The following is a 15,313-nucleotide window of genomic DNA, read 5'->3' on the forward strand; positions in this document are numbered from 1 at the left end:
ATCTTTTCGTCTCTTGGAGATCATCACCTCCTCAGTGGTCGGACCCCCGACCTGTCGTTTCACACCTTTCCAACGTCTCTGAGTCCTGCTAATTAAGTGTTCCTCAACATGGCTTCTGGCTGATCCACAGTCCTTGAACCGAGCAGACGTTGTGAGATCTGTTTCATCTTTAGATTTGTTGTGGCTTGCTCGGCGATTCATGTTGATCCCCACTGACTTAGCAGCAGATGTTCCCTTTGACTTGTTTGCTTTGGACATACTGTGCAAACATAGATTTTTTTTTTTTTTTCCTTTTCTTTCGTTTTTGAAATTTCTACATCCCGTGGTACCGATAATGCCGTAAAACAAGCGCCGTCTTTGAACAAGAACTTGACAGCAGTTGATCCATCGATTGTGTCTCCTTTATGGTCACATTGGATGGATTAAGCCGGCGTTGGTGTGGAAAGCACTCAAGCTGTGCTGGTCAGTGTGTCTGGATTCAACCAGATGGGATGTGACTGATGCAGTTGACATCTTCGGAGCTGGACACAGCTGGTGTATTGTGGCTTCCTTGCCATTATGTGACTGGCCTAATTATCACCACCCCCTCTCCTCCTTCTTCTTCTTTCCCTGCCGGCATATCTGCAGCCTCCCCTGCCTTAATCCACTTCTGCGGCACTTCTCTCCTACTCACACTCGTCTCAGCTTCTCTTCCCAGACTCTCATCCACCTTGGCTCTAATCTCACCCCTCCACACACACACACACACACACACACACACCTTCGCTTCTCCCGATCCACTTCTTGCAACCCCTTCTCTGCTCTTTTGCATGTTCAGCAAGGTCATAGACCAGTGGGATTTTCTCCATTCTAGTTGAACATTTCATGATATTTTCAGTCTCCTAAAACAGGACAAACTTGCATACGGAATGGGGAATTTTATACGTTTCCGATTATTTCTTTGGTTTTTTTTCCAATGTTCTTTGGCAGTACATTTTACATTTTTGGAACCATGTTTATTTCCCCATGAATGAATGAATGAATGAATATACTTTAATAATCCCAGAGGGAACCTGACAATAAATTTGTAAAGAAATGTTATTGCTGGTCAGTGACTATTGACTGGTATAGGCTATAAGATTGGATGTCTTATTCAATGAATATGTTGAAGAAAGAAAACGTATTGACAGTTTAACAATTCACTCCATTGACAAGTGGGACTTTAGTAATGTGTGGAAGTCTGGCACCAGCCAGGTCACACACTGCCCTGAGATGGCATCTCATTCTTCAGCCAATGTATCTGAACTCAAGGCTATGAAATGTCTTACTCTGTAACTAACTGCCAAGAGCCTCAAACAGACACCAAAAATGTCAGTTTTTGCAATTCTTGATTGTAAGAGTCATAGTTTTTTTTCTGTATTAAATTTAATTTCAGGTGCTGTCTTGAAAAGTTTTAAATTGGACTTGCTTAAGCCTGCAGATATCTCCAACATTCGCCATGCTTCAGTCTTACTATTATGCAAACTTTGAGTTTTTTTCAAAACAGAAAAAAGAAAATGCAAATTAGCCACGTTTTCTATCTACTGGTTCGGAGTGGATCAACCGGGCTATGCAGAGCGTGATTTCGTCAAATATTGATTCTACGCATGGCTGTGATAAACAGGATGTAGCGGTTGTTAACTAGCATGGACCACACATTTCAGAAAAATTTTGTTGCTGTCAGGCAACTTGTAATTGTTCTGTCAAGTCAACTAGTGTTGACGATGTTACATGCTGTCTGGTGACACAGAGACAGAACGGCAATTGGAATGCGGCAGATATATATTTCATATCCCATTAATGACTCAACGCTTTTTTCTTTTTTGGAAAAACTAGAACCAGCTGAAGCGAGTAGAAAAACCTTTTTCTTTTCTTTTGTGAAATTGAGGAAGTTATTTTAAATACTACCATTTCAATAAACCTGCTCTAATGCGAGACTTCAGCAAAACGATGGAAACACATTTAATGACAAGTCTTGTTTTTTCCCAATGAGAGGGGTCACTGTTTCCACCAAAAGCTGTGTGGCCCTGTTAGTTCTTCACATTTATAAATATGAAACCATTTAAGAGGGAACAAACTAGCTGTCTAACAGTGTATCAGGCATTGCCAAGATGTTTCAGCCAAACGTAAATTTCCTTGTTTTTTTCTTTTTGTGCTGAGTATATTTAACTCAGAGGAACCTGATATTTGCTGCTGCGGTTCATAACTAAATAAGAATATGACGGGTGATGAAAGTGGTGCTTATCTATATTTTTTTCTTTACTTTCATGCTCCAGGTGAGAAGCCGTACAAGTGCTCATGGGAGGGCTGCGAGTGGCGATTCGCCAGGAGCGACGAGCTGACGAGGCACTACCGCAAACACACGGGTGCCAAGCCTTTTAAGTGCAACCACTGTGACAGGTCTGTCAAAACACAACTCTCCCTCCTTTCACGCCGTCTGATGTGTTGCGCTCCCATTTTCCTGCTGTTATTCGTGTTTTCTGCAAAGTTCGCCACCAGATACTACTAACACATTCTAAACTGTTCTGGTTCTGACCCAGTTTGAAAGCGTGCTGGCAGGATTGCTAATGTGTGCTTCTCTGAAACCTGCAAAGTCTTTCAGGGGAGAACCCAGAGAGTGCTCACTCTGCTTACATTTAGCCTGGTGCTGCATATTAAACCTGGATTGAGCCTTGATACGGAGGCTGCTTTCAGATTGGAACAAAAGTGCCAAACAGGTGTGGAATCAATTCATGCCGTCACACAAAAGTCTATAACATATTAATCTTCTCTTTTGGGCCCGTAAGTTTGGAGTTTTTATAAGATCAGATAACATTTACTGAAATTGTTTTACTTAGCAAAACCAAAGGAGCACTTCATTTTTCAAGCAGAAATGTAATTTTCAAGCAGTGTACCATTATTGCACCAAAATTAGCCAATATGTTATTTTGCTTTTTTGTCTTTATTTTCAAACTGTGCTAATATACAATAAATGTTGTGTTAATGCACTTTACATGACAAAATGGTCAGATACTGAAGCACTGGTCCAGGGATACTTTCTATAGAATTAACAAGACAGAAAAAAGTCTGTTTTAATTTAAAGTCATTTTTTTATGGCTCCTCCAATATCCATGAAGAATTTAAAGTGATAGGAAAGAAGCACAGTAATTACAGTGAGAAAGGGATTTTCATTGCCTTTAAAAAAATTGTGTAAAATTTGTAAAAGGTAAAAATATATATTTAATATATATTTTAATTTACTTTAAACACAAAAATGTTTCACTTTTTATTGTCCCTATATAGAAACATGTTCTTAGTTGGTAGGAAAATAATTCCTATAAGAGAAAGGCACATTTTTGCAAGTATTTAAGGCTTAAAGTCCTGGACGAGCCCCCAAATTATTTTACAAAACTTTAGTAAGGTGGTAACAGAGGAGACACTTTAACTTCAGTGGATAAAAAACTAATTTAAATAATATTTAAAAACACTGCAAGATGAACATTTAATAGAAAAAGTAAACTGGAGATCCAATATGTCGCTTGTTCTTGAAGTAAAATGACAATAACTAGCCCAGAATATACTCTGAAACTGAGTTTACATTCTACTCATTCAAAGTTTTACTCTATTTCTTCCTTAAAAAAGATTTGTATAAGTTCTGAACTATAGATACAGACATATTACATATATTGTGACCTACATTATTACAAATAAAAAAACATCTTCAGATTTTGTGACAGATTTTTGTAATTTTTCTCTTTTTTTTGGAGCAAAATGCAATGTTTGAAAAAAACAAGCACTGGATGAAACTGATTGTACGGTATGTTTTTATGCTTATCATTACCAAAATAACAAGGTAAGATGGGGTTTTAGGGGCAGGCTAAGGAAAACATTTTTATTACGTGAATAAAGTCATATGATATGGTGCAACTTTATTCTTGTAATTACATTTAATCTTTGTTTTTCTTTTCTTAGTCTGGCCCTAATAGTCCATTGTAACAAAGAATGTTTTTATTGTCTTTTTTTTATCATTTTATTTGAACTCTCGCCAAATTTCTTAATAAATAACTTATTTTAATGATATTTTGGTTTCTTTTTGCAGCATAGTTCCAGGTTGAGCTTTCTGTAAATGATGTGCAACAATCTTAAGTTATTCATGAGGATGGAACTCAATGAAGATGTCATCCATTTGTCAAATGTGGCGTAAATTATCCACTGTATGGGAGCTTTTAAGTACAGCGACAGTGTGGAAATTGGACACAATAGAGGAAGTTAGTGAATATGGGACCTCTTGAATCATGCATAGGTTCATTATTATAGGACAAAAAGAAATCCCTTCTCACCTGGGGTACTTTCCTTAATGTCGATAAGATTGGGGGGTCTTTGAGTGTGTGTTAATGAACAGCAGGCCGGACAGCGACAGCTAAATCAAGTCCCAGCTGGGTAGACTGTAAGTACAGTATTTTTCCCCACCAGAAGCCTCCCCGCCCTGCAGGCATACCCCTAATTTGGGCCCACCTCTGTCATGTGTCAGAAGGCGTCCAGCCCTTCCAGCCTAAAGACCCAAACACACACATGCCTCCTGCTGAGATTAAAGAAGAGGGGAAACAGTGGAGACAAAAAAAAAAAAAAGTCGAGGGGAAGATTGAGGATTGCGGGGGGTGTTGTGGGGTGAGACAGACCCACGGTGTGCCAGCTGGTGTCGTGCCCCCAAGTCGTGACTCATACTTCGCCATCTGTCTCCGAGAGTGTACACGCACACGCACACGCACACACACACACACACACACACACGCCCTCACATACGCCTAAAGACACACAAGAAGAGTGACGAATGACTCCGTAGCGCTTTGTTCATGCCACGGATGTGTATGGATAAACACACACATAAAGGCAGGACAGAAAGTGGGGTGACATGGAGGTTCAACCTGTCTGTTTGGCAGACAGGACGAACTGTTGATCATCTTAAAAACAATCAGCAGTTGACGTCATGTGAATGCAATCTTTTTTTATTTTCTGCACCATTTTTGCAACATATTTTAGGGCTGAGATCCCATAGTTGTATGTTAGACATATTCATTTATTATAGCAGTAAATGCCCTTTTTTCCTGCCACCTAACCACTACAAGTAGTTTGTTTATGCTAGCAAAGGGATGTGGGGAGTACTAATAGTTTCTTTGTGATGTAGTGAGAGCAAATTAGTTGGTCCCTTCTGTCAATCATACCTACCTGTTACCATTTTATTCCAAACTCCTCAAATTTCATTGGCGTAAGCAAACCACTTCATACCATTGAACCCAACTTCTGTATATCAGTCGATGTGTATTGAAAGTCAGGTGTTTTGATGAGTTCTGGAGATAAATATTGATATGCATCATTTGATAATTTCCCACAGATCGATCGGCTATTACAGCCTGATTTCATGAGTTGGGGTTTGCTGGTGTAGATCCACAGTCATTCAGAACATGAATATGCTAAGTGTTTGAGTAGAAGGCAACCAGATTTCTCTCGTTTCTTGAAGATGTTTCACCTCTCCCCCAAAGCCTGTTAACTTCTGAACATGGGTTGGAAATAAGTTTATAATTTGTAGTCTGAACCATCACACTGATAGGGCCATTAAGGTCCTGGAATGAATAATTAAGGAAATATAAGTCATCGGCCCCGCCCTCCATTTAGGTCAATACTTCTGTTTTTCTCATTTGGTGCTCCAAACATATCCCTAACCCTGCTGTGTGACTTGTTTTGGTCCCATTTCTGAAGGTGTGAAAAGCTGTTAAAACTCCTGGAGAGACGAGTCCGAGCTGCACTGTAGGTGTTGGAAAGATGAAACCTGAGGTCACCTCCTCTGTAATGTTGGTTTTTAATTATTAACATGGAGGAAAACAGTCTCTGTCTGAGAGTGTTGTTAGGTTTAAAATGCAACATGATGTTGTAATTGGAACTTTCTCCAAGAAGAATAATTCCTGTTGATTTTAAGTCAAACAACACTTCTCCAGTCTCCAGTGGACTGGTTGGAGCATTGTTCCTAGGGATGAAGATGGTGTCACGAAGGGAACCCACGGTCTCAAAGTGACATCTGTTTCTGCAAATGCAGCTTGGGAGGTGTAAAGAGGACAGGCACTCTCCTGGACGAAGTCCTTTTGTCCGACAGACGGATGAAGGCCCACAGTCCAAAGGGACGTCCACTGTTGGATCCCCATATAGCCAGCTGCAGTTTGACTCCTTACGTTCTGGGGGGGGAGGGGAAAAGCCCTCAGATTATGATAGTGGAAAAACTGTGCCATGCGGAAAACATACCTAACAAGATTTCTTTGTCATGGCAACAATTTTAGAAGTCCTCAGAACCCTGAATCAGATGAGTTTTGTCTCGTCACTGAGTGAAACATTGTGCATGTATTCAATGCGGGAATATCAACTTCAGTCAATGAAGACCTGAAATTTGATTTGGTCTTGGGCTGGAAGACTTGAGGGCAAAAGGTTTGAAACTTCACCTGGATTTTCTCCTAAAAACAAAAAAATGTAATCTTGACGATGACTTTCTTTGCAAAAACTTGATACATACCTTGGACATGGCCCTCAAAGAACTTGGCACTTAAGTCGGACTTGCCCTCTGACAAATTGAGATTTGATTCCGACTTTTAGAGACTTCACTTGGACTTGTCTGTCAAAGGCTTAAAAGTTGAAATGGGTGAAATGAGGAGGCCAAGGGGAAGTGGTAATGCAAATAAGATGATCAATAATGAAATAAGATTCACCCTAAAAGAACTCTTCCTCTCAGATGTTTCTTACACACCAATTACCAAAGCAAACAGCTCCCTATTACCTCTCACAAAGCAACCCTCTTATTTGGAAGGCACTTCTCATGGGAATAGAGCAGTTGTTTTCCTCTACAAACTCTCAGCGGAAGCATAGTTTATCCAGACATGCATATGAAGAAAAAAAAAAAAGTAAGGGTCTGATAAAGGCTGCATAAATGCGCGTGAGTGTGTGGAGGCAGGAACAGGAATGAGCCAGCTGAAAGCCTTTATTATGTCAGTTTGTGGCAATCAGCTTGAACTCCTCATTTTCGCAAACATTTTTCAAAAACCCCTCGCTGATAACAAAAGACAAGAGCAATTTCATTTTTCACCGTGGAGCAACGCCCCAGCAATTCCACCAGGCTGTTTTTTTTTGTTTTTTTTTTTTAGATGAGAGACTTCGAGCCGTCTAATTTAGCTGTCGTTTCCCAGCGCGTGTTTTGCATGCCGCCTTTTATTCTCCTCCTTTGCTCCCCCCCCCACCCTCAACACTGTTTCAACAGATCCATCTGCAGGCTCTCTAGTTATTCATGGCGCAGCTGAAGTCATTAGGAGTTCTGCTGAAAACGCTGATTATGAATTAGTTACACATATACTAATTGCGTGCGCATTAGCGGCTCGGCACTCACTAGCTAACAGCAACATTTAGCTCCGTCTACAAAACAAACTTCTTCCTCATGCTTTAGTAACGAGCTAACAAGCTGTTCTCTGTTTTCTCCTCCTTCTTCGGCTGCAGGTGCTTCTCGCGGTCGGATCATTTGGCGCTGCACATGAAAAGGCACATCTGAGGAGTCGGCGAGACGTCAACGGGAGCGAAGGGAGGAGATGGACTGTCGACGGCTGAAAACTAACAAGAGGAAGACGGCGAGGATGGATTTGGAAGACGGCGGGACGACCAGGTCGTATGCAGAACTGAGATCAAACAACACCCCAATCTATGACTCTCCAAGGGTTTGGTGGAGGACGTCATGGCAGCTCTTTGTTTTCGTCATCCGATGAGTGATCAAGCCGCATCGCTCGGCAATTGTACAGTCACACGTTTTCAACATTCCTACTCTTCAGAAATTCCACATAATCAAAAGGATTTTCAGCATTCATCTAGTCAAACCTGCCACAGCGTTTAGAATCATCCGTAGAGTTTTGGGCCAACGCCAAATGGATCTTTCTGCTCTTCTGGTGTCGGAGTCCTCAGAGACATGTTGCACCGATGTGTGGTCGTTCTGTTGCACTGACTCTCCCCCCTCCCCCACCGTCCCACCCCAGATCAACTTCTGCTGAGACAAACTTATCGACTCCGGGAACGTCAGAGGAAACTGACCGTTTGGAGAGATCTATGGCAGCTTTCTAAGAGTGCGTTTCCTTCTTCAGACCTTATCAGTTGTTGGCAAAAAAAACGATTGCACAATTGACTCTTTCCAACTTTTTGTAAAAAAAAAAAAAAAAAAAAAAAAAGAAGAAGAAGAAAAAACATTTAAAAAAAAACAAACCTTCCAATGTCCAAATGAAACGCTGGCTTTCTTGTGCCACCTGAGCACAAGTTCAAGCAGCTAGCCCACTGCGATAGCACACCGAACACAAAACGAGATCACTATGTATTTAAAGGCTATATTGTTTCTAAACAGATCCTGTAACTCTTTTGAAAAAGACCATTTTAAATAGACACGTCACAGGAGAAGAACTCACAGGAAGTGGATGCAGCCAGAAGGAAAGAAAAGACGGATGCCTGAAATGATCTCTTTGGGATTTGAGAGTGATTGGCACCAACCAAGCCGCTGGTCTGAGACGGTCCAGCTCACATTCCTGCAGAACTCTTCCAATTAAGCATCTCTCTGACTTGACTTCAAGTAAAAAAAAAAAAAAAATGTATTGGACGTCTCCCTAAATTTGACTCTCTGTACATCCAAGAAGATTTCTGCTGACTCCCCTGGCCAGCATGTATGTCGGAATGCTGATATTTCCCCCCCACAGGACTGACTCTTAGGAAGGCACAGTCAATCAATCAATTGGGTCCTGTCAGAGAAAATCAATGTGAATGTATCTGTTGCAATCCTGGCCATTTTTGCAAGACCCATTAAAACACTGGAGGATGGTGGGGGAGACCATACTAGACACTGTTTCTGTTCTCTTTCGCTTTAGGGGGAAAATGACTGGACTTGGAGAAACTGGCTGGTAGCTTTTGACATTTTACCGGCTCTCATGGACCAGCATGAGGGCAGATTTTCAGTGGGTGGCTAAAATGGGCTAGGGGAGGGTGGATCTGCTCAGTCAGCAATGGTAATTGTCCCCATCAGCTTATGCAATTGTGACAGAGCGAGTCAAACATCCACACCCGGAACACGGCAATTGGCGTTTTTAGAGAGAGAAGAACTAAAATCTGATTCTTAGATGTCTTAAATTCACAGATGCATTTGAGATGGATACAAGATTGCACACAAGCTTGGATATCAGTTGATTAGCTTTGATTTTGCTGGTTTACTGCCTAGAAGGAAAAGTCTTCAGAGTAAAAGGTCTGCGTCAGAGTTACAGCTGAAATAAGTCACAAGAGATAAAGACGACTGAAAACCTTAGAGCACAAGTTTTACCAGCTTGCACCAGCTGTCTTAAAGAGGGGCCAAATTATGAAAAGGTTTAGTCCAAAAACCTTCGGCTTGTGCAGATTACAGGACAATTGCTTGGGCCGTCTTAGAAAAATCTCATCGTCTCATATTGCGAAATTGTTCTGATTAATTTACAAAGATAACGCTGTTTAAGGTGTCCAATGTACGGACAGGAGCGATGCCAGGAGTTGAGGAAGGTAGGATGAGCAGAGTTGGTAAGTGTTTGTGAAGTGGGGAACAGCAGAAGCAGCACCGGAACAAAACTGACTAGTTCTTGTGGTTGAGGTGTAGCAGATTTTATTGAGCGCGGTGGCCATCTTGCAAAAACTCTGAAATGACCATTTTACAAATCCACAGCCCAGATTACCACATAAAACACTTTTTTGCTAATTTTTGTATCAAATTTTCCTCCAACCTTTAGCGACCTTAGCAAAAAGTGCAGCCGACTGGTGAAAGAAAAATATGCTAAACTGGCAGAAACTAGCAATGCTGTTCAGCATGAAAGCTGGGTAGAACCGTTTGTTTGGTGGAAAGCCCAATTCAAGCTGGTTGAAGGTTTGTCAAAAGGTTTACTTTTGATTTGGCTAACATGACTTGGAATCGAGTATGCCAGGCTGCAGTATGGAGTTTTTGCGTGGAGCCAGTGTAGGCGGAGCTACAGGATTTGGCACACCCCTTACTGGTCCTACCCAGTCCGAGCTAAGAAACATTCACGGACAAATAATTCATATTCATACTTTCCAAAACGGTAAAAGTGATACATTTTTACTCTGGAGATTATGAAAAACAACATGAAACTTATTTATTTATGTATTTATTTATTTATTTATGTATTTATTTATTTTTTTGTTACGTTTTTAAGGCCATCCACGCTGCATTTTCTTCATCATATGTGCAAAAACATGACTCTTCCAATAAAGCAAAGAGCGTCAACATTTCAAATTCCAAGCAGATTTGCTGTAGTGTAATTTTCTGACTGTACATGAAAGAGGAAATGAAGAACGGCAGTTTCACCTTTCCTATGGTGACTGCTGACCACTGACGGCAGCTCTATGTGTGTGTTTCAGTATTTAAGTTCGATATGCTTCTATTGAATGAATCTGTGCGTTTATATATATAAGCTGGAGACTGTTCGGCATCGATTGAAATTGTGGATTTAAACAAGAACAACTCATGTTTGTTTGCTTGACTTTCTTTGAATTTTTAACAAGAAGCCGATCTGAAATGTTCGCCCGCCTCCTTTTGTGGGCGGCTGACGGAAGCAAAATTGTTCTCCAGGAGTCGTGGGAACCTGAAATCTCGAAATGTGAATGTGTTTTCTTGGGGGGGGGGGAAGAAAAAAAAAAGAAAAAGAAAAAAGTCTTCATGTCGTCTCTGAGGATGCGTTTACGTTCCGTGTCATCTTAATGATTGATTCAGTTCTGCTGTGCCTGTGTGTTCTTCTTCGTCTGTGTTTCTGCACTCTGACTTTTTTCTTTTTTCTTTCAAGAGAAAAAAAACAAACAAAAAAATCACTTGCATATCTGATGTTTTTGTTTACCTGTCTGCAGTCCTAACAACAATGCTCTACCATGATCACAAAGTCTGTACAGTGGGGTTCTCTTTTTAGCACCACGTCCACACACTGACGCTGACTCTCTGTAAACACTTTGCACCGACACCTACAGACGCGTAGCTCTGCTCATTCCTCGTATTTTTCACTGATTTAAAGAAAAAAACCCAAAACAAAACAATTCTTTCATTGGAGGCTGCAGCTCGAGCTTTTCCTGCAGAATGTGTGAGGGTAACATACATTACTATGTGTGACACCACCTCCGTTTCCACCAGGTCTGAATTTTAAATCAAACACACCTCCCCTTTTTCTACCAGCACACTCTCTTTTCCCTCCATTCCCCCCCTCCCCCCACTCGATCCCTTTTCCCTCTCTATTGTCCTTCTGTTTGTGTTCTCTCTGTACAAAGTGTTTCAAATTTATCATTTGTATATTATGATGTATGGGTACGATAATGTTCTTTATTATGGAAAAATGAGAAAGATTTATTTTTGTTACCGGTTTGTTTCATAATTCCTTTTTTAAATTGGTATTGTAATATCTCTATGCAAGGAAACTGTTCGGTGAATCGTTTTTATTTAAGAATGTAATTATGTGTAATAAATGGTAGAAGCAGTTTGGCATGGAGTATTCCTGCTTCTTCGGCTGGTCTGTTCCCCCGAGTGACAATGCCCACCTAATCACCAATCTTCACGCTGGATATTTCCCCCCCCCGCCCCGATTTCTTATCGAGTCTCAATCACGGAGCCCATTCAGCCATTGTGCTCACAAAGGGCGAGCGACCGCGTTGCCTTTCTTTTTTTTTTTTTTTCTGTTATTAGAGGTCCGGCCACAAGTTTGAGAGCTAAACAGGAACACGGACGAGTCGAAAGGAAGGACGGGGCCAATTGAATTTACGCCCTCCTTTTTCTGCTAAGCCCAAGAGGAATGAGAAGACCGGCTGATTTATCTCCGTTTTCGATCAAACGCGGGAAATACGCCGGAATACCTTCGGTTTGCCTCGGTGCACGCTCTCGTTGTCTCCCTCCAAGGGAGCTATAGCGTGTTAATTACATCTGTTACCAACCAAGGTGATGACTTATCCACTATTCCTGCCTTTTGACCATGACAAACTGATAAAAGGGTAATCGAATAACTAATGGCTAATTAGGGAGTAATTACTCCCTGGTAAATGGCCCTATGCAGTGTATTAATTCTCCTTGGGTCTAGCAGTGAGAAACTCCCATAAGGTTTTTTGTTTCATTTAATGCTCCCTAATTGAAATGGGCACCCTCATCAAGAAGCTTACATGTATCTGTCGAACTTAATGTACTTCTATCTGTAATTACAGACAGGCTGCGTATTATCTACCTCCCTGCAACGTCTGCGTGAGACTGCAGAAGCCCCATTATGACACAAAGAACCATGAAGCCATTACTCAGGAAAGGTCGCGTGTCGGGAGCGTCGTTGTCTTCCGGTGCGACGGACGACAGCGGGAATGTGAGTTTACAGACAAGCTAGCTGGTTTGGATCTGGGAACTGTTGGCCAGCTTCAGCAGTCTGTAGTTTAGACAAAACGGTCACCTGGAGCTGTTTTGTAATTGAAGTGGATGGAGTGAACTGGAGAGCAGAGTATAAGAGAATCCTCCTACGGTTTCCTCTTTAGTCGCTAAAACGAAGCCTGAACCGTTTGGTAGCAAGAGAATCTACATCAGCTGTTCTCTACAAGGCCAGACAAACTGGGATGCCAATTAGCAAAACTTAAATACTTCTTATAGATATGCTATTTATAGGAAAAATTCAAATGTTCCTAAAGTATGTCTGTTCCTTTCACAGATGAATCCCACTTGCTCTGCAATCCAGTCCAGGTTTCTTCTTATTGGGTTCCTTTATCTTAAAGTCAAACTTAGTTTCACAGTCAAACCAATGAGTTACTCTGTATTTATTGCATGACTAATACAAAAGCAATCACTGATTTTTCCTTTAGTTGTATTTATTTCTCATCATATCCCCTTCCAGAAGTGCATTTACTCACCAGACTTTATGAAAAAGTAGTAATATGGCGGTTGAAAAGTTAATTAGCTAGTTAAAACTCACAACATGACAATATCATGCTTCCTGCTTTACTAAGCTAAAGGTATCCATCCACAACTCAAGCAGGGTACTGCACTAACAGAATAGTGCAAATTCGGCATACCAGCAGTGATGGTTGATGAAAATTGACACAATTTTATTTTAAACTACTAAAGATTTTTAGGTGCGACGCAAAGTACTGGTGTTTTAATTACCACGCTTTTTGCATTCTCTATAATTTCATAGGAAATTTGTCCAGAAATGTACTGGAAAGCAGATTTTGGTGCAACAAAAAAAATGTAAAAAAAAAAAGAAAAAAGAAAGAAAGAAGTTTTTTGTTAATTTATTAAACTATTTAAGTGTCTCCTCAAATCTTGTTCTTATTACTGAGAATAGTCTAGATTTGTTTTTTTTCAATCAAACTCAATGACTTTATTTTAAAAAGGTGCTTAGTTTATTGGTAGACAAATAAAAAAAAAATTAAAAATCAAAATTAGGAGTTTTTTCAATCCAGACTAACTTTACCTCAACACCTACAGCCCATTGACCTTTGACCCCCATGATGAATCCGCCTGGGTGCAACTACAAAGATAAATGCCATCCTGCAGCTTTAGCACACGGACCTGCAGTGGAAACAGAAAAGAGACATGGTCACATTAAGTTGTGAACAAATTCAAAGGAAATCAAACGGAATAAAACAAATATAGATTTTTCAGCGTCGAAACAAAGCGACAAAAAATGAATGATTGAGTTGCTGATGATCTTTCCATCTTTTCCTGCATCGCTACATAATAAAACAACCATACATTCTGTTTTGGAGAGAGATAGCTGAAGCAAAGATCAAACATTATGTATTATTTATCTAGTTCGACTTCACATGGAGGAACAACTAATTCATTTTGCCACTTTGTTTTGGAAACAGAAGAACCAAAGACAACAACGCACAAATGATCGACTTAGCCGTTAGCAGTTAGCCGTCGTGGTCTGAACGTCTGACCGGTCCGGTTAAACATCTTATTGTTCTTCAAACCTTGCCTGTGGCTGAGCATTAGGGCTTAATCTAACACAGCTGATGAAATCCATGATATTATTCCGGTCAATATATCCACGAGGGTTCACGCAGTTTAATTAAAAAACAAAATTAAACATGCCCCCACATGATCTTCCTTCCTAACGGCACTTGACAGTGAATGCAACTGAATTAACGCAGACACGGTGCGGTAAGAGGTGGATTTGTTATCCGGATAATTACACCGGGGGATGCCAAGCAGAAAAACGTGAATAATAGAAAAGATAAGTCGATAAACACGTCTTTTTCAATGCTTGATGACATGTACTCTGTCTCTGTTTTCACACACCGCCATCAAATGATAACATCTTTGTAATTCTAGAAGGACAACAAGAAATTAAACATGCGCGGGTAGCGTTTTAATTCTGTTGACACCATATTTAATTAATGCCTTTTCTGGAGCAAGTTCGTTATTATGCCGTTGGTGTTGAATTGAGATTTGTTTACTCACAGATCAGTATTCAGATCCAAAAGATCTGAGCAATTGCTAAATGAAAAGAAAGCAACAAAATGTCGTTTTGGTGATTAGAAACGAAACCCAGCGGACGTTTAATTCCTGTCTCCAGATTTTTTAAAAAATTTTCTGTTGAGCAGTGATTGTTTTGCGTCCTGCGGGATTATGAGCCGTGCCCTTGAATCTTCCACTTCCTCTGCAGCACTAAACACCTGAGCCCATTTCCGAAGCGGTGCCTTTTTTTGTTTTTTTTTGTTTCATATACAATGATTCGGTTACAGCTCCTACCGCTGGAGGAGGGCGTAAATGGCGGAAAAGTGCTGAATAGAAGCCCTTGTAATAAAAGGGGGAACGGGGATTCTTGAGGCAGACCTGACGAGCTGAACGTTAAGCTTTCTTTTTTTTTTTTCTTTTTTTCTCTCATGTGGTTGTAACGGGAGATTTTACAGAGGGAGCTGCCAATGCCCGTGGGTGCTTTATAGTCGTCTGGCAGCCATATTGGGATGTTTCTGTCAAATCTGCCAATGGAGTCGGAGACATGCTGAGAGACCCGACAGGTTTAACATCTCCTTTACTCTCATCTCTTTTTATGCTCTCTATGAAACTCGAGTGATAACAAGGATGGAATTACAAACAATTTCATATCCGATTGCGCGAACCAACGATTCTCCACTTGCAGTCCTGCGGGGGTATCATCAGAAATCCAAAACTAGAGATGCAGACCGGGGGACTCTCGAGCAGCCAACTGCTTGGGTGTTCTCAATTATCGGGAATATGTCGTTGCGGCTCTCTGTAATT

At 40.7% G+C, this 15,313-nt stretch overlaps 1 protein-coding gene and 1 long non-coding RNA gene across 6 annotated transcripts in view; one reads left to right on the forward strand and one right to left on the reverse strand.

The window, feature by feature from the left end:
* klf7a (Kruppel-like factor 7a) overlaps window positions 1–11,552 on the forward strand; it is an 87,562-nt gene extending 76,010 nt beyond the window's left edge. For all 5 annotated transcript variants that reach the window (XM_044109779.1, XM_044109780.1, XM_044109784.1 and 2 more), the window contains 2 exons: window positions 2,295–2,418; window positions 7,528–11,552. In XM_044109779.1, coding sequence (XP_043965714.1) covers window positions 2,295–2,418; window positions 7,528–7,579 — 176 coding nt within the window. In that variant the 3' untranslated portion in view covers window positions 7,580–11,552. The remainder of the gene's footprint in view (window positions 1–2,294; window positions 2,419–7,527) is intronic.
* Window positions 8,222–14,510, reverse strand: LOC122827164. The gene is made up of 2 exons (XR_006369977.1): window positions 13,938–14,510; window positions 8,222–13,615 (listed from the first exon to the last, which is right to left on the reverse strand). It is a non-coding gene; the product is annotated as an uncharacterized LOC122827164 (long non-coding RNA).
* Between the last annotated feature and the right edge of the window lie 803 nt (window positions 14,511–15,313).

The sequence above is a fragment of the Gambusia affinis genome, linkage group LG24 (assembly GCF_019740435.1).
Source record: "Gambusia affinis linkage group LG24, SWU_Gaff_1.0, whole genome shotgun sequence".
Classification (NCBI taxonomy): Eukaryota; Metazoa; Chordata; class Actinopteri; order Cyprinodontiformes; family Poeciliidae; genus Gambusia; species Gambusia affinis.